Raw genomic sequence first — 19,721 nt, 5'->3', positions numbered from 1 at the left:
CTCGCCGCGGAAGGCCACCGAATCTCTATATCAGGTGACTCTTGCGGTTCATGCCTGGCGAAGATGGGCGCCTTCTTTTCGATTTCTCCTTGACTTGTTCTCGTCTTCCGCTCGACTTGTCCTCAACTTCTTCTCGACTTCTTCTCGACTCCCGCTTGACTTGTCCTCGACTTCTTCCTGACTTGTCCTCAACTTCTTCTCGACTTCTTCTCGACGTCTTCTCGATTTCTTCTCGACTTCTTCTCGACTTCTCCTCGACTTTCACCCTCAAGGACACTGCAACGGGCTTCGCGACAGGTGTACATAGCGTATTTGGCGATACAAAGACAGATACCCATCACATCTAGGGGAAAGTCAGCTCGTCGCCTCCCGTGCGTCTCCTCGTACATACCATAATCCTTGCGTAGGCCAACTGAAAGATCGCGTTAGTACTCATCCCCGCATCAAGCCGTCTGACCCACCATCATGGCTCCCACACCGGTTCCGATACCAATGAGGTATTGCAGAATGCTGATTTTGCTCTGTTCGATCTGAGTGCGCAGACCTGCAATCTCAGACTCTATTCGAGTGTCGACTTCTCGAATCTTGAGCTCTTGTTGGGAATTTTCGTCCCGTATACGACCTGCAGAACATCAGCTTTTGCCAAACCAAAGGGATGGAACACGGTCGAACCGACCTTTCTCCAGATTCAGATCCAGCCTGACTCCCGCTTGTGTTCTCGTTACCTCTTCTCTCAGTCGCTGCTTCAGCTTTTCAACGTCCGCCATCAATCTCTCGTTCTCTCCTTTCACCAGTGTCAGGTCATTCTTCTCAATGAGCTGCAGTTCTGATTTGAGCGATGCGAAATCGACCTTCTGAGCGTAACGTTGCTGGTAATCTGTCAACCTCGGATCCCAACGAGAACCAGCGCGAAGCGATGATCTCTCTCACTGACCTTTTCTTGATCGGCCTTACTAACCAGCCCACCCTCCATTGCCGTGACGCTATCATCTATGACAGCGGCCAGTGCTTTCATCAATCCCTCGGCTTGAGATTCCGTCAACCCATTCTCTTTCAGTCTTTGCACAAAAAGATGGGTGTCAAAGTGATTCGCAGACCGCGGAGAAGATGTCGCGAAGGTCCTGACGAAATCCCCGGACGGTCCAGATTTTGGGATACGCGCTGGTCGATATACTCGGCTTGCGGACGGGTGAGCAAGGACTGAACGGCGAGTCAGTAGTCAGTAGCGGGTCATGGAGAAATGATCCAAGCTTACTGCGGGCATACAACGCTCCGGTATGACTCGTGCATGGCTGAGACAGTAGCGATTGAATTCTCATGATGAACGATAATGTCGGTCGTCAATCGTCATGCTGTTGAAACGCAATCCCAGCCGTTGCCGCCGCGCGGGACTTGGGATTAAATGATGACAGAAAATAAGCCAAGATAAATATTGAAATTTTCAGTTTTAACCATGTCCACTTCGTACATTGCAAGGATCACCATCAACATTGATACCGAGCAGACACGATGCAGGTGAGATGGAGAGAGCGGGGAAGCGCTCCGGGATGGGAACTGACCAACTGGATAGTCTGACGAAGTAATCTGGTCCGTCATCAACCATCAGTGAGCTGCTCCAACAGCATAGCTCTGTCCCGAGGCTGATGAACCTGTAGGTTTTGCTCTTACAAGGTCAAGTGAGCAGAACGAACTCCGACCGTCCTATCCATTCTGACAGGATCTTTCAGAACTGCGACGCAGAACTTTTGTCGAAATGAGTACAACCTCACGGGACTGTGTTCCCGACAATCATGCCCGTTGGCCAACTCTCGGTACGCCACTGTCAGGGAGAAGGAGGGTGAGTCGAGGCTCGGCTCTGCGGCTAGCATGAGCTTACCATGCCTCCCTTCCCTACTTCCTCCTTGCCATATTCCTGCCCTGCTCGATTGTCATCCCTAGGCGTCCTTTACCTATATATGAAGACCATCGAACGAGCTCATACACCCGCCAACATGTGGGAGAGAATACGATTGTCGAATAATTACGAAAAGGCTCTGGAGCAGGTCCGTTAAACCGGCGTTTGAGCTACAGCGCAGGAGCTTACACCGTCACTAGATCGACAAAGAGCTGATCTACTGGCCAAATTTCATGATCCACAAGTGCAAGCAGAGGATCACCAAGATCACGCAGTACCTGATCAAGATGCGCCGCCTGAGCTTGAGCCATCAGTGAGTGCCATGGGGTCATAGAGTCAGGCTGAGCACACGTCAGGCCCAAGCTAGTGGGAATCAAGAAGAAACTGGATCGTCGTGAGGCGACAAGGGAGCGAAAAGCTTTGGCTGCTGCCCACCTAGAAAAGTCTATTGAGAAGGAGCTCTTGGATCGTCTACGGTCCAAGGCGTACGGCGATGCGCCACTGAACGTCAATGAGGATGTCTGGAGACAGGTATTGGACATGGATAGGAAAGGGAAAGAGAAGGAATTGGAGATGGAGGATGAGGAGAGTATGCTCGATGAAGAAGAATGGGAAGATGGAGAGAGGGAATATGTCGAGGATTCGGACGAAGAGAGTGTCGGGGATTTGGAGGATTATTCAGGCTCTGAGGTGGGTCTTTGGCGGATGATCCTTTCGCTAACTGTACAGTTTGACGAGTTTGATTCCGATGAAGAAGAGTCGGGCGGAGATCAAGAGTTTCCGAGCGATTTGGAGGTCTCCGATGAGGATGGAGATGGGGATGAGGAAGGGGTCGACGGTGTCGAGGGCGAGGAGTCAGGAGCAAGACCCAAAATTAATGGCAAGACTGTGCCGCGAGCAGTCAATGGCAAGTCTCAGCCGGCAATCGGATCCAAACGCAAAGCACCAGCAAGAGATCCTAAAAAGGGTGCAGGCTCAAAGAAGCGAGGACCAAAGGTCGAAGTGGAGTACGAGATGGAGACGGAACCACTGTCCCGCGAGGCACTTCGCAATTGGTGATCTGTCGTTTGGTCTGGTTCAACCGGCAGGGTGGATGTTGTATAGCATATCTGTTACGACTTGCATTGATTACGAGGCCCCAAACAGTGTTCCTGATGCTATCTGCCCGCATGATGTAGAGCACACGGTTTTCGCTGCTGGAATTTGCGGCAAGTCTACCCAGACGCGATTGACTTTTGTCGGCTATAGAATTGGTTCCCGAGAAACGAGACTGAGGCATCTTGGGTACTTGACTCCAAGCCCTGCTCGACCTCCTTCCAAGGCGCTGGCATTTTGCCTGCTGGAGCTTGATCCTTCGCCTACCAGGTGAACCTCTGACTGATCATCTCTCACAATATGTCAACTTCAGTCCAACCCTCCACATTCCTGCTGGTCCGACATACGCTAGCCCTCTGCATTCTCGTCTTGCTAGCAAATGCTGGACTCTTTCTCGCCGTACTTATCAAACCATTCTCCGAAAAGACAGCATGGGAGCTAGCATGTTGGACTGCGTGAGTATCTGGGTCCTGCACATCAAGCTTCCGAAGCACTTGCTTGGCTGGACTCCCTTCGACCTCAGTCGTAGATATCTGATATTGCCTAGGTATCAATTCTGGTCATACATGCAGCGACATTGGGAGAACACACTGAATGCGAAGGACTGTCTGACTATCACTGGAGACAAGATCCCAGAGAATGAATCAGCAGTGGTCATATCCGTAAGACAGTCAAGGGAGACATGATTTGATATCCTTTCCAGAACCACCTTTCTTACGCCGACTTTTATCTCGTCCTTGGGCTAGCGGAACGAGCGGGCATGATGGGTCGTTCGAGATTCTTCGTCAAGAAGGAGATTGTTTGGCAGATACCACTCTTCGGAATCTCATTCTGGGCTATCGGTACGCCGTCTCTCTCGAGTGCTGAGCTGATCACAGGGATGATTCTTGTATCGCGAAATTGGACAAATGACGAGCGTCTGATTGAGTGAGTCATCATGATTGACCAGATTTGTACACTGCTGACTCATGTTTTCAGAGATGCTTTCGCTCGAATCAAGCAGAACAAACACAATGCATGGATAGTCTTGTACCCAGAGGGCACGAGGCGGACCTCGAAGAAGGTTCTTGAGGTTCGTGATGATCGTCTCCCTCGCTTGCTAACTTCCCGGTCCCCAGTCTCAAGCGTTTGCTAGGGAGAAAGGCAAATCAGAGCTCCTGAACGTCCTGTTACCGAGGACGAAAGGATTCATTAGCACCATCAAAGGCAGTGTCTGCTGATCCGATAGGTCGCTGATTCCCTCCCCCTTAGGTCTCCGAGACTCCCACGTCAAACACCTGTACGATTTCACCTTTCTCTACACTTCGCCTGGAAAAGTCGACCGCGTTCCGACCATGGCAGAACAGCTATCTTGCCCTGACCTCGCTGCTGCAGGCTACAAATTCCAAGTCGACGTCAAGCGGTGCGTTGGGCCGTTTGGCAGCTGTTCTGACATTGCAGGATACCGATAGACTGCCTTCCAAAGGATGACGAGGGTCTACAGCGATGGTGCGAAGACCGGTGGAAATGCAAGGACGAGCTGTTGAGCGAGATGAAGGCGAGGTAGATGATAGTGGTCGAGGGTCAATGGGTCTGAGTCTGGGACATCGACGTGCGACGCCGCGCCCCGCGCCCCAGCGGGATGACTTGCATTCTAATCGTCGTCCGAATCCGAGTTCAGGTCCAACGAGAAGACTGCCGGTGCAGGTCGGCGTGATTCTTCTTGCTGCATATAGTCTTCTTCCATCATTTGAACAGCCTCTTGAGGCCTCTCCTCTTTTCAGGCGTTAGCTGGCGGCCAATGAAGCGAGTAAGATGCACTCACCACCGACGATGCCCACGTCGCCGATTCCAGACATGCTTCCACCTTCCCTGAACAGAATGCCTGCTCGCATCGCCGTCTCTGTAGGCCAAGGTTGATACTGAGCCTTGTCGATCGGTGCGAGGAGCGAAGATACGGGAGCAGAGGAATGTCTCGCGAGGGATCTAGCATGGGCCAGTAACGGTTGTACAGGAAGGGGATCTATGTAGGGGGGTGAGCAGGCTAATATATGATATTGCTCACCCTTTGATACCCTGTCGATGGCTTCTCGAACTTTGATGCCCTCATTCACCATGCCTTCAAGCTCTACGCGACCTCTCTCGAGATCTCCAATGACTCGTCTGACATCCATATCTAAAGCTTTCACTTGATCCTTAACGCGCTCCAGTCTGGCCCAAGCTTGTTGATGGATTCTAACCTCTTTGACTATGCCGCCAAGATCATTCGTAGCGGTGTCGATGGCCCGGTAGAGTCCGGCCACCGGATGCGACTGTGCTGTCCCAGGCGCTTGCGTCGGAGGATTCGAGATGATTGCGAAGAGTTGGGTGAGGAGAATGGATTGAAGAGAGAGGTTGGATAGGAGCTGTTCTCGCGGAGGCGCGTTGACAGCTTGATTGGATACATCGGGGTCTGGTTGGGTCGTTGAGAGAGGGTAAGTCATAATGCTTGACGGTCGGTCTGAACCCGCTCGCAAAGCGGCAGTCCTTTTGCTCAGCAGCAGTTCGGATGATAGAAACGAAGGAAAAAAGATGTCTTTGTCGCCAAAATGCGCGGCACTGAGGAACCGAGTGCAATTCAGTGTGAGCAGCTCTAACAAGCGCTTCTTTGGCTGGCTCAAGAGCGTTCTAGGGATCTCTCGCTCATCCCCACGATCTCTAATCTACAAGCATTCATGCATTGCCAAATCACGCTCAAATTGGTAACAGACTTCCCATACCGCGCATCGCCATTTGTCCACCAAACCGCAAAGTTGTGGTCCCGCCGGGGAAGTAAGCTGCCAGATACGACAGCAGAGCGACGATCTGAGCATCGAGTCAGCTTGCAGCTGAGAAAAGTTGGATGGTTGCTCTCACCTGTACAATCGCTGCAACAATGGTGCCGATCGTCGAGCGTAGCTGCGGGAATGGTCAGCCATGGGCACAACACCGAACCGCGTGCTCACCCATATGGCGAAGACTAGAGTAAGAGCGAGCGATCCAAAGTATGCTAGAGAGAATGGAAGCCTCTCTGACGATGTGATATGCTTGAGGTCTAGAGCAAGCACGGCCGGTCAGATCTTTTCTTCTGATTGAAGAGCCCAGTCGGCCTCACGGTTCCATGGCCCATGCAAGATCGCGAAACCCAACATGAAGAGGCATGATCCTAGAGTGAAGGCAAGAGCGAATTTCCGAGGCTTGATGGCGACTGCAAATCGTGTGTCAGGCGAATGAAAGAGCAATTGACCCGAAAGTCTACAGCTCGCAACCGTCGACGTGGCCCCTTTCTAGACTCACGAATGGGGAGGAAGAGGAACGCGATGAAGAAGCAGGCCAGACCACCAGCACAACAAGCTAAGAACCCGAGGAATCTATGAGAGGTGTGCATCAGACGCGCATGCTTGCGAGTTCGGCACGATCTGCGAAACCTCACCTTTCCCATCGCTACGATTCATGATCAGCGCTTGCCTCGTGCCGAGCCCACAAAACTCACGGACAAAGCAAAATAAGCCTCCTCTTCCTGGCTCTGTCCCTCGTTTCTTAACGGGATGTACCCTGATAATCCAGTCCAAGCTCGATTGAAAGGGTTCGTGGATGCTCCCGCAGCTGCTGTTCCAGCGGCGGGTTGAGAATCATCTTGCACCGAGTTTGCCCATCTGAATCCGGACAGCTGTGACCTAAAGTTTTGCTGGGCGTTGTTTGACATCTCGCAGATGGATGGACAATGAAGACAATGTTGACAATGCTGAGAATGACAACAACGCTGGCAAGCATTGATAAACTGCGGGGTCTCCAGAATAGCAGCTGCATGACGTGGCGACCCTGGGCGCGGCCCGCGGATGCAAGACGAGATGCCGGGTGTTGCACCAGTAGTAGAGAAACGCAACGAAGAGCAAGGACGTCTGGGCAGTCATAACTGGCACAATGGACTGAACGGCAGGGTCTATATCGACTGCTGAAGCATGCTTGGGTCTGATCTGCGCGACGCAGAGGCTTACGAGCTGCCTGACCTGGCATCGAGCTCTAACTATCTCGACGAAGGTCACAGCAATGTTGAAGTAGAGGGACTGCTATCAGGGAAGCAGAGAGGTGGCATAGATGAGCTGGGCGAATCAGGTGACGGAGAGACGATTGGACAAGGCTCTAAGATCGATACGTTGATCGCAGAGGTGAGCTCAATGCAGACATCACAGGTAAAGCTCATTCTCATTCCAGCATGTCCCAGCGACGGACGACCCGACTTTACCGACCTTGACTCTTCGTGTCCTCCTGATTGGATCTTTCTTCTGTCTTCTAGGCGCTTCTGCATCGCAAATCTTCTACTTCAAGTCGAACGCCCCTTCCTTCAGCTCATACTTTATCATCCTGGCTACATATCCACTGGGTCACGGACTGGCGAATGAGAGGTTCATACCGAGGGGCCAGAGATTCCTGGGGCTCGAGCTCAACCCAGGACCTTTCAGCATCAAGGAAGCTATCCTCGTCAGGCATGTAGCCCAGCGAGAGCTAGCTGACGATTCCCAGTGTACTCGCTAGCTCAGGTGCCACCTCGGCCTACGCAACTGATATTCTTGCGATTATGGATCTGTACTTTCACGTCACACTCGGACCTATCTCCTCGATAATCCTTCTCCTGACCACGCAATGTATTGGCTTTGGACTCGCTGGTGCGTTGAGTCTTTTAGGCCTCGTCTGACGGTCCGAGGGATGCTGCAAACCATTTTAGTATACCCTCCCGCGATGTACTGGCCGTCGATCCTCGTTGTCGTTCAGCTTTTTACAACGCTCTATTCGTCTACTTCCTCAGCTCTATCTCGTGCGGCTCAACTGGCGACCAGGGACCGTCTTAAAGTCTTCACATTTGTTTTCCTCATCACGTTCATTTACCAGTACCTCCCCTTCTTTCTCTTCCCCACCCTCACATCCATCTCCGTACTTTGCTTGATCGACAATGATAGCTGGTGGATGCGGGTCCTGGGAAGCGGGTACAAAGGTCTGGGAATGCTAGATTTCAGCTTTGACTGGAGCACCATAGGGAGCTCAGGCCCGTGAGTCGAAGTCGTGGTCCTCTGGCTGATCAGACAAGTCTGTTTACGCCGTACTGGGCTTTGGGTAATTTTTTCGGAGGACTCATAGGCATGTGCTGGATTGTGAGTGCGTATTGAAGATGACATTGACATCAAGGTCACTCCCTTGCTGTTCCTCTTCAACTTCTGGTGAGACGGTCTATCGAGCGTAGCTGATGATCAGGGACGCCCGCCGTTATCCTGAACCGGTGTCCTCTGGTTTGTACAACTCGCGCTTTGAGAAGTATGTCGACATGTGCCTCGTGTGTTGACTCGATAGGTTCGATGTAGCTTCGGTCTTGAACGAGGATCTATCACTTAATGAAATTGCATACGAGCAGAACCGGCCATTGTTGCTGACCCCATACTTGTGAGTTCCCATCATCACCGGATGATGCTCAAACCTTCAGCGCCTTGTCTTATGGACTCTCGTTCGCCGCTCTGTCCAGCATCCTCGTGCACGTCTGGCTATGGCATAGAGACGAGATCAAAGAAGGTGAGTCGATGCTCAGGAACCTACTCATACAACATAGCCTTATCGAAGCGAACCGCAGCTTTGACCGACGTGCACAAGTGAGTATGAGGGACTAGGTCGATTGAACTAAGCCCTATCAAAGTCGATTGATGCGGAATTATCTGCCAGTGCCGTCAAGCTGGTATTTCGGCTTGCTGGCAGTCAATTTCGGTGCAGCGGGTGAGTTGAAGACGGTAGATATGGGTCCTCTCACGCTGACGGACTCAGTCCTTCTTGTGAAGACTACTCCGCTTCAAATGCCGATATGGGCGCTGGTATTGTCCATCGCTATCGCCACTGTTAGTCAGGTCAAATGTCTGAGTCTGTGCTGACACCCTGCAAAGGTATTCTTAATACCGTAAGTCGGACATGCGAAACTTCAGACTGGGGACTCATTCGGACTGGTAGGGTCGGGATCATTGCTGCCGTCAGTAATACGACTATCGGACTGGTAAGTGGATGCCATTTGTGAAGGGGGAAGCTGAGAAGTCTATAGAATGTCCTCACCGAGTTGTGAGCCCCCATCCCAGATTCCGATCATGAAGCTGATGATTGCCTCCTGATGCAGCGTGGCGGGCGTTCTCATGCCAGGGAAGCCGATAGGCAAGTCAGTACAATGAGCTCGGGAGGCAATCATAGTACTGACCGTTTCGCCCCAGTGTGACGTTCAAGTGCTTCGGCTGTATGTGACTAGTTACCGAGGGCCTCAACGAGTTGACGACTGATTAGATATGGCCATGTCTCAAGCGCTTGCTCTCGCTCAGGATCTCAAGCTGGGATGGTACACCTCAATTCCACCGCGAGAGATGTTCGCTTGCCAGATTATTGGCACAGTGCTGGGCGTCTTCGCAAATTGTGAGCCACCTCTCGGAATAAGGCTCATGTGAAGACATCACCCTCATTTCAGTGATCAACGAGAAACGCTCATTCTTGGATGGCACTGCCGTTGACCCCACAGGGCAATGGACTGGAAGAGCTCCAGGTATCTTTTATTCTGCAAGCATTATCTGGGGGGCTGTCGCTCCCAAGCGATTCTTTTCTGGCGGCTATGAAGTGTTGTATCTCGGGTGCGTCTTCGCTCATTCACCCTCGTTGAACAAAGCAGCTTCTTGCTAGGTGCGATTGTCCCAATTGGGTGCTGGTTCGCGCATCAGCGATGGCCACATATGAAATTCAACAAGGTGAGGCACTCGATCGCTTGTCGTTGACTGGTACAGGTAGTGTTCCCCATCATCTGCCACGGCGCTACTCTTGTACCACAATAGTGAGTCGCTCCAGGCTTCTTACTGCGAACACAATGCAGCCCGACCAACATCATCCTTACTGGAGCCATTGTTGCCGTCCTTGCCAACTCATGGTACGCTAAGAAACATCCTGGACTCTACAGCAAGTACGCATACGTCGTCAGGCGAGTTATGACCCCCGTGTTCCGCTTTGTCTCAGTCGATATTGACCTGATTGTGGCAGTTCGGCACTGGATGCCGGGACGTCCATCACTGCGTTGAGTATTTACGTTTTATTCGGGGTCTTGTTCCGCTGGGATGGACCTAGATGGTGGGGCAATCCAGCCACAGATTCGGAGCATTGTACACCTGGATCCTAGACCCAATGCATTAGATACGGTAGAACAACAGCAAGGGAAGCCATTGCTAAAGGTTGAGCCTATTTCCAAAGAGACAAATAGGCGTCAGAATTCTAAATGTGCCACACAGACCCTTTTAAACAACGGAGCGTGTATGGGCGATGTGAATGCTTGTCACCTCGTCTTCATCCATCATCGCCTTGGAACATCGCGGATAGTCTGCGCTCAGGATCTTGACAGAGACAGAACATCGAAGTACTGGAATGGGCCTCTGAACCACGTCTCCATCCGCTTTCTCCTGTATTGTACTATCATCAACACGATCAAATAAAGGGTCAGGTCGCACGCCGCACACGGTCAATCCGGGTTTTCTCCTGGTCGTTCGACCTGGATATCGATCACTTCACTCATTAACGCGCTCAAGCTTCACATGAGCCTCAAATTATCTGGTCGTCAAAGATAGCGTCGTCTATGTCCATGCTTGCAAGGGAGATCTGACATCACAAACCTCTCTTTGGTCGGACACCGGCCGGTTTGTTTCTCGCTCAAAGTCCGACGGTTATTTACCTGGTGTACAGCATAGCATCGACATTCATACGCCTCTTTGCCCCCATACTCGCACTGGCTGGCCAGCCACCAAATCCCGTCAGATAGCGGGTGGTCATGCCAGAGGTCAGCGATGAGGCCATCGCCCGAGAGGTCCGGACCTTGAAGTGAGTTTTCTCAGATTGGCGGTGCAAGTAACTGATGCGATTCTGCTCCGCCTTTCGCTCCTTATCTCGTGCCCTAAATGCATACCTCTTGGCTCCTGTGTCTATCTATCCTTTCTTAACCCTCTCCGCCTGGACACACCTCGGCAGGACCTTACGGAGACGATCCGTTACATCGTCCGGCCCTGGAGCATTACCCGTGGATCCGGATCTGCCACCTCCTTCATCAACCAACCACCAGCCTTACCCACCTGAAGTCTCATCCGCTTTCAGCTCTGACGACGATGTCACATTAGCGCCAGCGCTCAACGGAGACTCGTTCTGGGTCCCCGCTCATCTACATCCTGAGCTTGCTCCTGGAGAATTTCGAGCCTTTCTCAAATCTCACACTTCAGGCAATCCCGAAGCTGCCGAAGCAGATGGCTCGGACTCTCTCGCTCGTTCGCCATCATGGCTCGCGAGAAGAGACAGCAGGCGAGGCGGGGACGCACTAGGGAGGAAGAGGAGTATGCTGTCGAGGCAATATACCCCGAAAGCTGGTGACAACGTGGAAAACGAGAGACCGCCGGTGCCCGTCAGGCAGAGGTCGAGCATCTATGGCGGAGTGACTGGAGACAAGGGACTGACATTAGAGGATCTGCAACGTTTGGAGATGCTCGTTGAAGAGGCTGCAGAAAGCGATGACCCAGCGGCAATGACAAAGCTCCTCAAGAGAAACCTAAGTCTCAACGCGCAATCGGGATGTGAGTTGCCAAGACAACACGCGCGCTGATGCCTTAAGTTCTCCAAGATGATGTACCCGTCGAGTCAGTGGGCGCGCCAGACCTTCCTTCACGTCCAAGCTCGATTCTCCGGCGGTCAGCTATCACCAAAACCCGGAAATACGGACCGGGAGGAGAGGGCAGCACGTCGCGTTATGGGTCGTCACGGAGGAGCCGGATGACCGCGACGCAAGGTATGGACGGTCAAGGCTACCCGGAGGACGACCGCGCGGCAGGACCTTCCAGACGGAGAGCCACGACGCCCAGTGATGATTCGGAAGAATCTGCTAGACGCAGACCAAGCAGTAGTGATTCCCACGAGCGTAATCTCGAAGATCGGCGTCCTTCAACAGGTTCAACAGATGAGACCACGATCTTTGACGCATACGCGAGGAGCTCTCGTCAGTCATCCATATCTACCGACACCTCCCGCAGTGGAAGTCCCAGCCCAGAGCCTTCTCCTCCTCAACAACACAGTAGTCTGCCGATGCTAGAGCTGCCGAAATCGAGCTCCGCCGGTAGCTTTGATTGGTTCAAAGAAGATGGTGAGAAAACGCCAACTCAGGATTCCCCAACGGATCCCTTGGCGGGATATCGACGACCGTCCCCGACCGAAGGATATGCCGAATCCCGACCATCCGCCAACATCCCTCCTTCACTTGCGTTGGATAGGCAACAGCCTGAACCAAGGCTTGGCCCGGAACAAGTCACTCCTAGAGCATCTCACCAGGAATTGCCCCCCGGTATGGCGCCGCCTGCAGCGAGATCTTCCGGACCTCAAGGTAATACGTTTCAACCCGCCATGGAAAGACCGTCCATCACACGCACAGATACTTCGTCAACTGCCACCAAGGAGAAGGAAAAGGAAAAGGAGAAAGAGAAGAAGGGAGGACTATTTTCGAAAAAGGACAAAAAGTCGAACAAGAAGGAAAAAGACTCGTTCCTTGGGTCCTTGTTCGGTGGAAGCAAGAAGAAGCACGACGAGCCTGTCCCCGTATCCAGCTTTTCCTCGGCCGGGCCAGCAGCGGCCGCTGCACTCCTCGGCGCGTCCAAATCGAACAAGCCGCATACAGCTGGATCTACTCCAACTTCTCCCAACTTCAATTCGTTCGCTCGCTACCCGATACACGTCGAGCGAGCAGTCTACCGCCTCAGTCACATCAAACTCGCTAATGCGAGACGACCTCTTTACGAGCAAGTCTTGATTTCCAATCTCATGTTCTGGTATCTCGGTGTCATCGGCCGTAATGTCGCCGAGGAGAAGAAGGCCAATGGAGAGGAGGAAAAGGCTCAAGCCAAGCAGCCGGTTGCGAAGGGTACACCACCTCGACCTATCGATTCTGGCAGCGCAGGTGTGGCACCGGTCCGTGAGCCCATCCGAGAGCCAGTCCGAGAACCCATCCGAGAACCGATTCGTGAGCCTGTGCGGGAGCCGGCGACAGCGCCGATCGCGAGCTCCGGCAAGAAGATGGGTCTTACCAAACCGGATCGAAGCCGTCAATCTGGCAGAGATGCCGAAGCACCGATCCGACAGCCTTCCTACGGCATGCAGACTGTCCAAGTGGATCACGAAGTTCGCAACGCCAATATGGCCATGGCTAACATGGGTCTAAAAGGTCCTCCTCGACCGCCGTCAATGCTTCCACCCACTCAACAGCAGAACTCACCTCATCGACAGCATCAAAATGTACAACAGCATGCTTCGACATCACCTCCGCCGCCTCCGCAACCTGCATCTACCCCGCATCGATCGAACTCGCAGCCTCCACCTCAACAGACACAGTCTCATCGAGCTCGATCGCCTCCCACTGCGATTCAATCTCCACCTGTCAGTGATTACACCTCTCCTACCAAGCAATCACAACCACCGCCTGGGCCTGTCCGCAATGGTCCATCACCTCCACTACAGCCCGATTTCCACCGTGCTCAGGGTCACAATGGGATGTCCACTTCGCACTCCATGTCAGATGTGAGAGATACGAGACAGCGGACGTATTCGAACCCGCCTGCTCCTCCTTACCCTGCCAACAATCACCCTCAGCCTCCTCAACCTGGTCCAGTCTCACCTCCTGGCCAACCAAACAATATGCGAAGGGTTGTCTCGGAAGTCAAATCACCGCAGCACAGTGGTCCTCAGCCTGGCCAAATCTTCAGACATCCGCAAGCTTCGCAACCAGTCCCACCTCCAACACAACAGATGCAGCATTCTCCCTATGGCCCGCCTCGACCCATGACGAGTCCGCCACCTGCTGCTGCGTCGCCAGGCAGAAGTGGATACCCTGGCCCGCCGCCTCAACAGCGGCCTATGCAGCCTGCTCTGAATGGGCCAATGCCAGGTCAGGTATATCGCGGACAACCATCGCCAGCAGTACAATCGCCGACTTTCGCCAATGGGGCTAGACCGAGCGTACCGTGGGAACCGCCTCAGCGGCTCCCGCAAGGCATACCTGTGGGTAGTCACACAGGTCAACAATACCGCCCTGCTGCGCCGCCGCAATACCCTCAACAGCCTTTGCAGCAACGCTCACCGCCAGCCCAGAGTCAGCCATACGACGCCAGACATCACACTGCGCCAATGCAGGGCTACTCCCCGAATGGAATTCCATCGCCGAGTATGCAGCCTTCTTACTCGGCACCTCCACCCCATCATGCTCAATCAGGACGTCAGGCGGTACCGCAAGGTAGGCCACCGCAGGGATTCAGTCCTTATGGGCAACCAGTACCTCAGAGGCAGAGGAGTACGGGAGATCAGGACATGTACCGTGGGCCGGCGCCTCAGGCAATTCAACAAGGTCTTCCATACGGCGCGCATCATCGATAGGTTTTGTACGGGTGGATGTTGTCAGTATTCAGGGACGAGTCATACTGCGCGCACGTAGTGAGACAGTAAATGTGGTAATGTACCAATATATCACTGTTCACTCGCGCAGAGCGATTTGGAACTCTGATGCCGATACAAGTTGCGTTGAATATTGAAAAGGGTACTCAACGCCTGGCCCTAGTACTCCTTGATCTTGATTCTGTGGCCGCCGACCGCTTTGAGCCCCTGGCATCCTCATTCACTTCGCCCTCTTCCTCGGCTCCCAGCTCGCCCTCCTCCAAACTTCCAGCTACTGGAGTGGTCACGCTTCGCAGCGTCGAGGGACGACTCGGTATCTTGTGGTTCGAAGCGGATAATGATGTGGTTCCTGCCGATCTGCTAGGTCGAGTAGGTAGACCGTGAGATGCTGGAGGGGGCTTCATACTACTTCCAGTCGGGACAGGGCTAGTATTGCGAGTTGAAGGCGCTGAGGTCGCGCTAGTAGATGATTTGGTAGGTTGGAAAGGCAAGGCGGAAGCGTTGAGACGCGCTGAAGATGAGGAAGCTGCTGCTGCTGCTGCTGCAGTTGAGGAATCATCCACATCCATTCCTTCTTCCTCAGGTGGAACTTCCTCTAAAGATGCTTGAGGGTCTATGGGTAGCTTGGTGTTTCGGACCTCGTCCACCAGCGCAGTGATCTGACTGAAAAGATCCACTCGAGCCTGTACAGTCTGCGTGTATAGCTCGTGAGAAGCCTTGTGATCTGCCAGACTCTGCTGAAGTGAGGAGATTTGCCTGACACATCAGCATGATGCCATGCTTGAGACCATGATCAAGCTCACTCATCCAGTTCTAGCCTAGTCTTGCCTTTGGCCGTAATTTTGGCAGCGACTTCATCACACTTGATCTGCTCATCCCGCTCTCGACGCCTCCTTGCAAGTAATATCTTTTCACTATCCAACGTGGCTCTGAGCTCTTCCGTCCTCTCAACTAGATGGTAACAGCTCAGTGCGGGTTCGTATGTCGGTTGGTAACCCGATGGCTCACCTGTTTCTTTCGCTCGTTCGAGGTATGCTAGCCGCTGTCTGTTCAGATTCTCCACAGTGCCCATGATCCTCTGAATACCACTCCGCCACTTTATCAACTCCAACTTGCACATTTCTACTTCTCGCTCATGCTCGGCGCGACTGGCTGGATCATCTGAAGATGGGATAAATGCTCCTAGACGGTGTAGTCGACGCAATAACGGTCGAAGATCCCTATCCGGATGAGTGATTCGGTAACGATTCAGAGCATCTGGCAAGAGTCAGCGTAGAGCAAACATCTTCCTATCAGGACTTGCCCTCTGTAAGCGGGATGATTTGGATTTTGTCAGTCATCCTGCCCGATGCAACGTCAAGACAGCAAGTGAGTACTCGACGAGGTCCATCTCAAAGCAGAGGTTCAGGTCGAATCAGTTACGTAAGATTCATCAAAAAAGTTGAATCGCTCGCTCAAGGCTGATCTCAACTTTTGATTGTATATATATATAATCATTCACACTTGCCACAAGATTTGCGAGACTGAAGCTTTGTCCGCAAGCATGTCCAAAACGAAGAACAAGGCTAAAAGGAATGGTCTGCCGAAAGGGAAAGGAGGAAACTCAGCTGCAAGAGCTACCGAAGCCGGTCCATCATCAGCTCCTACTTCGTCCAGTCTTATAGGTCGGTGGTGTTCACCCGGTCAAACGCTCGCATGCTGATATCTACATCAGACAAAGCGCACGTACTGTTGGCGCAGAGTAATTTTGAGCTTGCTATCAAGTTTCTGAAGCGGGCTTTGGAGCTGGAGCCCGCAAACCTTGAAGCGAGAGAGGTTCTTGGGGTGGCAGAACTGGAAGGCGGAGATGAAGAGCTTGGACGATCAGTAAGCTGCTTGGTTTCGTTGAGTGTTATGGAGCGCTTAAGGATCGATAGCATTTACTCCAACTTTTTCCTCCGCATACCGACGAGCCTCCTCACACGCCGTCACCCTACCTCTACCTCGCTCAAACTGCAAACGATCCCCGGGAGGCTTTAGGTTACTACTCTACCGCCGCCGCGATGACTGAACGGGCTTTGGCCGGCCTTTCGAGCCAGAAAGGCAAAGGGCGTATATCAAAAGGTCAAGATGACCAGGAGGAAGAGGTTGCTGCTGCAAAGGCCATGGCAGTCACTGCTCTGATAGCGATGGTTGAGATTTGGATGTCGGACCTATGGTGAGCCCAAAAAGGGAGCAGCTGTGGTTGACCTATCCTTTAGCTTTGAGCCTGAGGCTGAGAAAAACTGTGACGACCTGATATCACGGGCGTTGAGCATATCACCAGACGATTTTGAAGCCAGATTATCGCTGGCTTCCATCCGAATTAGTCAACAGAGGGCCGAGGATGCCGTCAAAGTGATTATGAACCTGTACGAAGAGCTCGAGGAAAAAGAAGCTTGTACGTTCTTGTATACATGCGGTGTTGATGCCTCCCTGCAGTCGACCCATCCTTACCCGCCCTCCCAACCCGTTTGAGTCTTGTACGCCTACTTCTTGAAAACAATCATCATCTTCCAGCATTGTCCATCGTTACAACAGCTCGAGAAGAGGACTCGCTGGAAGTTGAATCTGCATACCTTGAAGGTTGGGCCTGGTATCTGCGTGCTGAGGCGCTCCTGGGGGACCCTTCGCTTCAGAAAATCCGTCCGCAAGAGAGCACGACACAGAAGAATGAAGACGAGGAAGAGGAAGACGGCCCGGAATCCATATCGGCTGAGGCGTGTTTCTCTGAGAGCATGAGAGCACTGCTCGAATGCGCTCAACTATTCTCGGAACAAGACTACCCGGACGAGGGCATTGGATCACATGTCAAGGAGTTGCTGGAGAACTTGGAGAAGAGGGGTGTACAACCTGCCGAGATGGAAATGGAGGACCGTGTCGATGGGCAAGATGATCAGGACGGTCGTGATTGGGAGGATGTGGAAGAGGTCGAGGATGTAGAGATGGATTGAGGGACTTGTTTCGATGATGCGTTGTGACCCTTCACTATGTACCGCCGTGACCGGGCAGGGTATGGCCCCATTGAGCATCACCCTGCGAAGAGTCTCCTCGGTCTGTGGCGGATGGTCGATGGTCCGAGCTTGAGGCCTGAGATCGTGCGAATGAGACCTCAGGGGACAACCTCTGCTGCCACCATTCTCTCATTTCAGGGGAGACGTTGATGCGGTGTACAGAGGGCTCCTCGAGCATTTCGATCGTCCTATTCATCTTTCGCAGCTGTAGAAGGACTCAGTAGAGCGTCCGTAGCCTACCCAAGTGATCCAGCTCACCTGATGCTCGATAGCACTGACATCTCTCGCCTGCAATGTTGGATTATGAAAGTTATATTTCAGGTGTAAGAGGAAAGAGGCCCGTTCTGACTGTGACACGATGAGCATTTATTCTGCTCCATTTAGCTCACTCGAGGTTTAGAGAAAGCAGCTTTGACGCCTCTGCAGGAAGAAGTCAGCTAAGAGGACTCGAATTACATCATCAAAGACCCTTCACCTCCTATACAAGGCAATGACATCCTTCTGCAAGCCCGACCTTCGCCCACTCATGCTTGTTCACTGTCGATGAAAGAATGCTCGACGATATGACGCAAAGAACCCGAGTCGCCTGGAACCACGTGTTAAAAATTATCTGGTCCTCCGTTTGATCATCCCCGGGTTCGCGCCGCCGCGAACCAACGCTTGGCTCAGCGTCGACTATCGCTCAGCAGACTTGGTCTTCTGGGACATCACACAGCGAGCAAAGACCGCACTACGAAAGACGAAGACAGTGAAACGAAGACTATACAAACCTCTTAGTCTGACTTGGTCCTTCTGATCGCTCTTCCATTACTGTAGCGAGCTCGTCATCATGGACACCCTTGTTAGACAATTGTCTCGACCAGCTGTGCCGGTGCATGGAGAAGACGACGAGGCTTACGGGAATGCCGCAGAATGGGGCAGTATGGGAGGTTATGGCAATCTGTCGAGGACGGGAGCAATCAGCGGGATGACAGTGCCCAGAGTCTTAGATGTAGGTCGATAGTAGATGCTCATCCTTTCCATCATCGAGCTGACGCGCGGCCTGTCTAGCCTATCTCCTTCCTCGCTACGCATACCGACAACCTTTCCACTAACCCTGAGGCTAAGATTAAGCTGGCTCACGGAACCACTTGTCTTGCTTTCAAATTCAGAGGAGGGATTATTGTCGCTGTGGACTCTCGAGCGTCAGCCGGGAGTTATATTGGTAAGCTTGGTCACTGTCCCCATGTTGCAAGAGATAGAGCTTATGCACCTGCTAGCGAGTGGAACGGTCAAGAAAGTGATCGAGATCAACCCATACCTGCTGGGAACTATGGCTGGAGGAGCTGCCGATTGCCAATATTGGTGAGCTTTCTCGAGTCCCAAGAGACACAATATCTGAAGCTGCAACAGGGAGACATATCTTGGGATCCGGTGCAGACTATACGAGCTGAGGAACAAGGAGCGTATAAGTGTTGCTGCGGCGAGCAAAATCCTTACCAACCTGGTATACCAATACAAGGGAATGGGACTGAGCATGGTGAGCATGCGTACCCCTGCTCCTCCGAAACGTGCTCATCATAAATTTAGGGAACGATGATCGCCGGTTGGGACAAAACTGTATGTCGGCGGCACCCAGATCCTGTGCGCCAAGCTGATCATGACAGGGCCCCGCTTTGTTCTATGTCGACAGTGATGGGCAGAGGATAAAGGGCAATTTGTTCTCTGTGGGATCAGGAAGTACCTTTGCATATGGTGTCCTTGACCAGGTAAGTGCTTGCTCAAGTGGTTTCATGGTGGGACAATCTAATCTCTCGACCAGGGCTACTCGTATGACCTGTCAGATGAAGAGGCTCAGGATCTGGGTCGCCGATCCATTATCGCTGCCGGTCACCGTGACGGATACTCGGGCAACACCTGCAATCTGTATCATGTCCGCGAGAATGGATGGGAGTTCATCGGTGAGTCGAGCGGATTGAGCGTCGGCCAGCATCAGCTCATGAGACTTCAGGCAACTACGACGTCAGTCAGGAGTGGTACAAATACAACGAGAAGGAGAAAAAGGCATTGGAGCACGCCGGCAAAGCAGGGGTCCAGGGAGGATCTCCTATGGCTGTCGAAGCATGAACACGAGCATCGGGTACCTGACATGCATGTAATACGAGACCGTGGAGCAAGATTGAGCCAGTTTGTTGGACGGATACAGGCGCGTGCCTTAGATCGCCCGATTTGAAAGTGCGAGCAAGAGCCTG

General features: G+C 52.7%; 11 protein-coding genes across 11 annotated transcripts; 6 read left to right on the top strand and 5 right to left on the bottom strand.

Moving 5' to 3' along the window:
* Window positions 1–38: 38 nt before the first annotated feature.
* On the bottom strand, window positions 39–1,425 carry BD324DRAFT_326996 (putative mitochondrion protein). The gene is made up of 6 exons (XM_022012496.1): window positions 1,256–1,425; window positions 935–1,200; window positions 677–869; window positions 462–622; window positions 392–412; window positions 39–343 (listed from the first exon to the last, which is right to left on the bottom strand). Exons 1-6 carry the CDS (start codon window positions 1,317–1,319, stop codon window positions 338–340), a joined length of 711 nt encoding a protein of 236 aa, XP_021873216.1. The 5' UTR covers window positions 1,320–1,425; the 3' UTR covers window positions 39–337.
* Window positions 1,426–1,453: 28 nt separating this feature from the next.
* Window positions 1,454–3,182, top strand: BD324DRAFT_619372 (ribosomal L28e protein family-domain-containing protein). The gene is made up of 8 exons (XM_022015165.1): window positions 1,454–1,515; window positions 1,571–1,605; window positions 1,656–1,676; window positions 1,728–1,837; window positions 1,939–2,042; window positions 2,095–2,207; window positions 2,251–2,584; window positions 2,624–3,182. The coding sequence occupies exons 1-8, from the start codon at window positions 1,510–1,512 to the stop codon at window positions 2,951–2,953; spliced, it is 1,053 nt and encodes a 350-aa protein (XP_021873215.1). The 5' UTR covers window positions 1,454–1,509; the 3' UTR covers window positions 2,954–3,182.
* BD324DRAFT_326897 (hypothetical protein) lies at window positions 3,122–4,645 on the top strand. Its single transcript, XM_022012494.1, has 7 exons — window positions 3,122–3,444; window positions 3,537–3,651; window positions 3,693–3,916; window positions 3,968–4,061; window positions 4,108–4,195; window positions 4,241–4,391; window positions 4,430–4,645. Exons 1-7 carry the CDS (start codon window positions 3,290–3,292, stop codon window positions 4,533–4,535), a joined length of 933 nt encoding a protein of 310 aa, XP_021873214.1. The 5' UTR covers window positions 3,122–3,289; the 3' UTR covers window positions 4,536–4,645.
* Window positions 4,623–5,451, bottom strand: BD324DRAFT_649427 (vitamin-D-receptor interacting mediator subunit 4-domain-containing protein; the record flags this gene model as incomplete). Its single annotated transcript, XM_022017986.1, has 3 exons — window positions 4,623–4,744; window positions 4,794–4,991; window positions 5,034–5,451. 3 exons carry the CDS (start codon window positions 5,449–5,451, stop codon window positions 4,623–4,625), a joined length of 738 nt encoding a protein of 245 aa, XP_021873213.1.
* A 218-nt stretch (window positions 5,452–5,669) lies between these two features.
* Window positions 5,670–6,732, bottom strand: BD324DRAFT_619362 (Got1/Sft2-like family-domain-containing protein). Its single transcript, XM_022015164.1, has 7 exons — window positions 6,480–6,732; window positions 6,420–6,430; window positions 6,284–6,357; window positions 6,102–6,194; window positions 5,953–6,041; window positions 5,864–5,905; window positions 5,670–5,812 (listed from the first exon to the last, which is right to left on the bottom strand). Exons 1-7 carry the CDS (start codon window positions 6,690–6,692, stop codon window positions 5,702–5,704), a joined length of 633 nt encoding a protein of 210 aa, XP_021873212.1. The 5' UTR covers window positions 6,693–6,732; the 3' UTR covers window positions 5,670–5,701.
* A 122-nt stretch (window positions 6,733–6,854) lies between these two features.
* BD324DRAFT_619339 (OPT oligopeptide transporter protein-domain-containing protein) lies at window positions 6,855–10,192 on the top strand. The gene is made up of 23 exons (XM_022015163.1): window positions 6,855–7,155; window positions 7,202–7,473; window positions 7,511–7,653; window positions 7,692–8,034; window positions 8,073–8,136; window positions 8,171–8,202; window positions 8,237–8,296; window positions 8,333–8,422; window positions 8,463–8,548; window positions 8,586–8,625; window positions 8,670–8,746; window positions 8,795–8,865; window positions 8,911–8,924; window positions 8,975–9,017; window positions 9,063–9,079; window positions 9,135–9,173; window positions 9,226–9,248; window positions 9,296–9,421; window positions 9,456–9,633; window positions 9,672–9,747; window positions 9,784–9,830; window positions 9,870–9,974; window positions 10,034–10,192. Exons 1-23 carry the CDS (start codon window positions 6,949–6,951, stop codon window positions 10,167–10,169), a joined length of 2,289 nt encoding a protein of 762 aa, XP_021873211.1. The 5' UTR covers window positions 6,855–6,948; the 3' UTR covers window positions 10,170–10,192.
* Window positions 10,193–10,811: 619 nt separating this feature from the next.
* BD324DRAFT_649424 (hypothetical protein) lies at window positions 10,812–14,440 on the top strand (the record flags this gene model as incomplete). Its single annotated transcript, XM_022017985.1, has 3 exons — window positions 10,812–10,861; window positions 11,009–11,601; window positions 11,640–14,440. The coding sequence occupies 3 exons, from the start codon at window positions 10,812–10,814 to the stop codon at window positions 14,438–14,440; spliced, it is 3,444 nt and encodes a 1,147-aa protein (XP_021873210.1).
* An 82-nt stretch (window positions 14,441–14,522) lies between these two features.
* BD324DRAFT_326629 (hypothetical protein) lies at window positions 14,523–15,820 on the bottom strand. The gene is made up of 4 exons (XM_022012493.1): window positions 15,762–15,820; window positions 15,467–15,715; window positions 15,262–15,409; window positions 14,523–15,214 (listed from the first exon to the last, which is right to left on the bottom strand). The coding sequence occupies exons 1-4, from the start codon at window positions 15,796–15,798 to the stop codon at window positions 14,605–14,607; spliced, it is 1,044 nt and encodes a 347-aa protein (XP_021873209.1). The 5' UTR covers window positions 15,799–15,820; the 3' UTR covers window positions 14,523–14,604.
* A 56-nt stretch (window positions 15,821–15,876) lies between these two features.
* Window positions 15,877–17,447, top strand: BD324DRAFT_326330 (hypothetical protein). The gene is made up of 6 exons (XM_022012492.1): window positions 15,877–15,880; window positions 15,935–16,122; window positions 16,173–16,324; window positions 16,375–16,655; window positions 16,699–16,877; window positions 16,919–17,447. The coding sequence occupies exons 2-6, from the start codon at window positions 16,002–16,004 to the stop codon at window positions 17,428–17,430; spliced, it is 1,245 nt and encodes a 414-aa protein (XP_021873208.1). The 5' UTR covers window positions 15,877–15,880; window positions 15,935–16,001; the 3' UTR covers window positions 17,431–17,447.
* A 17-nt stretch (window positions 17,448–17,464) lies between these two features.
* On the bottom strand, window positions 17,465–18,018 carry BD324DRAFT_679817 (hypothetical protein; the record flags this gene model as incomplete). The annotated part of the gene is made up of 4 exons (XM_022019054.1): window positions 17,465–17,695; window positions 17,749–17,838; window positions 17,880–17,910; window positions 17,966–18,018. The coding sequence occupies 4 exons, from the start codon at window positions 18,016–18,018 to the stop codon at window positions 17,465–17,467; spliced, it is 405 nt and encodes a 134-aa protein (XP_021873207.1).
* A 95-nt stretch (window positions 18,019–18,113) lies between these two features.
* BD324DRAFT_644895 (putative proteasome component) lies at window positions 18,114–19,636 on the top strand. The gene is made up of 8 exons (XM_022017603.1): window positions 18,114–18,481; window positions 18,541–18,694; window positions 18,750–18,834; window positions 18,883–19,009; window positions 19,060–19,089; window positions 19,137–19,238; window positions 19,292–19,430; window positions 19,481–19,636. The coding sequence occupies exons 1-8, from the start codon at window positions 18,320–18,322 to the stop codon at window positions 19,594–19,596; spliced, it is 915 nt and encodes a 304-aa protein (XP_021873206.1). The 5' UTR covers window positions 18,114–18,319; the 3' UTR covers window positions 19,597–19,636.
* Window positions 19,637–19,721: the final 85 nt, after the last annotated feature.

This window comes from Kockovaella imperatae (assembly GCF_002102565.1).
Source record: "Kockovaella imperatae strain NRRL Y-17943 chromosome Unknown BD324scaffold_3, whole genome shotgun sequence".
Taxonomy (NCBI): domain Eukaryota; kingdom Fungi; phylum Basidiomycota; class Tremellomycetes; order Tremellales; family Cuniculitremaceae; genus Kockovaella; species Kockovaella imperatae.
This window is presented reverse-complemented; position numbering and strand designations above follow the sequence as displayed.

Excerpts from the sequence above, each read along its gene's own strand:
- BD324DRAFT_326996 (XM_022012496.1), bottom strand. The coding sequence starts at position 1,319 with ATGAGAATTCAATCGCTACTGTCTCAGCCATGCACGAGTCATACCGGA. Across the intron at positions 870-934 it reads GTAAGGCCGATCAAGAAAAG|CAACGTTACGCTCAGAAGGT; the intron begins GTCAGTGAGAGA and ends ACAGATTACCAG. Across the intron at positions 413-461 it reads CCGGTGTGGGAGCCATGATG|TTGGCCTACGCAAGGATTAT; the intron begins GTGGGTCAGACG and ends GCGATCTTTCAG.
- BD324DRAFT_619372 (XM_022015165.1), top strand. Across the intron at positions 1,838-1,938 it reads CACTGTCAGGGAGAAGGAGG|GCGTCCTTTACCTATATATG; the intron begins GTGAGTCGAGGC and ends TGTCATCCCTAG. Across the intron at positions 2,208-2,250 it reads CGCCTGAGCTTGAGCCATCA|GCCCAAGCTAGTGGGAATCA; the intron begins GTGAGTGCCATG and ends AGCACACGTCAG.
- BD324DRAFT_326897 (XM_022012494.1), top strand. The coding sequence starts at position 3,290 with ATGTCAACTTCAGTCCAACCCTCCACATTCCTGCTGGTCCGACATACG. Across the intron at positions 3,652-3,692 it reads AATCAGCAGTGGTCATATCC|AACCACCTTTCTTACGCCGA; the intron begins GTAAGACAGTCA and ends TATCCTTTCCAG. Across the intron at positions 4,196-4,240 it reads ATTCATTAGCACCATCAAAG|GTCTCCGAGACTCCCACGTC; the intron begins GCAGTGTCTGCT and ends CCTCCCCCTTAG.
- BD324DRAFT_619362 (XM_022015164.1), bottom strand. The coding sequence starts at position 6,692 with ATGTCAAACAACGCCCAGCAAAACTTTAGGTCACAGCTGTCCGGATTC. Across the intron at positions 6,042-6,101 it reads CTTGCATGGGCCATGGAACC|ACCTCAAGCATATCACATCG; the intron begins GTGAGGCCGACT and ends TGCTTGCTCTAG. Across the intron at positions 5,813-5,863 it reads TTGTTGCAGCGATTGTACAG|ATCGTCGCTCTGCTGTCGTA; the intron begins GTGAGAGCAACC and ends CTCGATGCTCAG.
- BD324DRAFT_619339 (XM_022015163.1), top strand. The coding sequence starts at position 6,949 with ATGCTTGGGTCTGATCTGCGCGACGCAGAGGCTTACGAGCTGCCTGAC. Across the intron at positions 7,156-7,201 it reads TCGATACGTTGATCGCAGAG|CATGTCCCAGCGACGGACGA; the intron begins GTGAGCTCAATG and ends TTCTCATTCCAG. Across the intron at positions 8,203-8,236 it reads CTGTTCCTCTTCAACTTCTG|GGACGCCCGCCGTTATCCTG; the intron begins GTGAGACGGTCT and ends GCTGATGATCAG.
- BD324DRAFT_326629 (XM_022012493.1), bottom strand. The coding sequence starts at position 15,798 with ATGACTGACAAAATCCAAATCATCCCGCTTACAGAGG. Across the intron at positions 15,716-15,761 it reads AATCATCCCGCTTACAGAGG|ATGCTCTGAATCGTTACCGA; the intron begins GCAAGTCCTGAT and ends GACTCTTGCCAG. Across the intron at positions 15,215-15,261 it reads ACTAGGCTAGAACTGGATGA|GCAAATCTCCTCACTTCAGC; the intron begins GTGAGCTTGATC and ends CTGATGTGTCAG.
- BD324DRAFT_326330 (XM_022012492.1), top strand. The coding sequence starts at position 16,002 with ATGTCCAAAACGAAGAACAAGGCTAAAAGGAATGGTCTGCCGAAAGGG. Across the intron at positions 16,325-16,374 it reads ATGAAGAGCTTGGACGATCA|CATTTACTCCAACTTTTTCC; the intron begins GTAAGCTGCTTG and ends AAGGATCGATAG. Across the intron at positions 16,656-16,698 it reads ATTTGGATGTCGGACCTATG|CTTTGAGCCTGAGGCTGAGA; the intron begins GTGAGCCCAAAA and ends CCTATCCTTTAG.
- BD324DRAFT_644895 (XM_022017603.1), top strand. The coding sequence starts at position 18,320 with ATGGACACCCTTGTTAGACAATTGTCTCGACCAGCTGTGCCGGTGCAT. Across the intron at positions 18,695-18,749 it reads GTCAGCCGGGAGTTATATTG|CGAGTGGAACGGTCAAGAAA; the intron begins GTAAGCTTGGTC and ends TGCACCTGCTAG. Across the intron at positions 19,431-19,480 it reads GAATGGATGGGAGTTCATCG|GCAACTACGACGTCAGTCAG; the intron begins GTGAGTCGAGCG and ends ATGAGACTTCAG.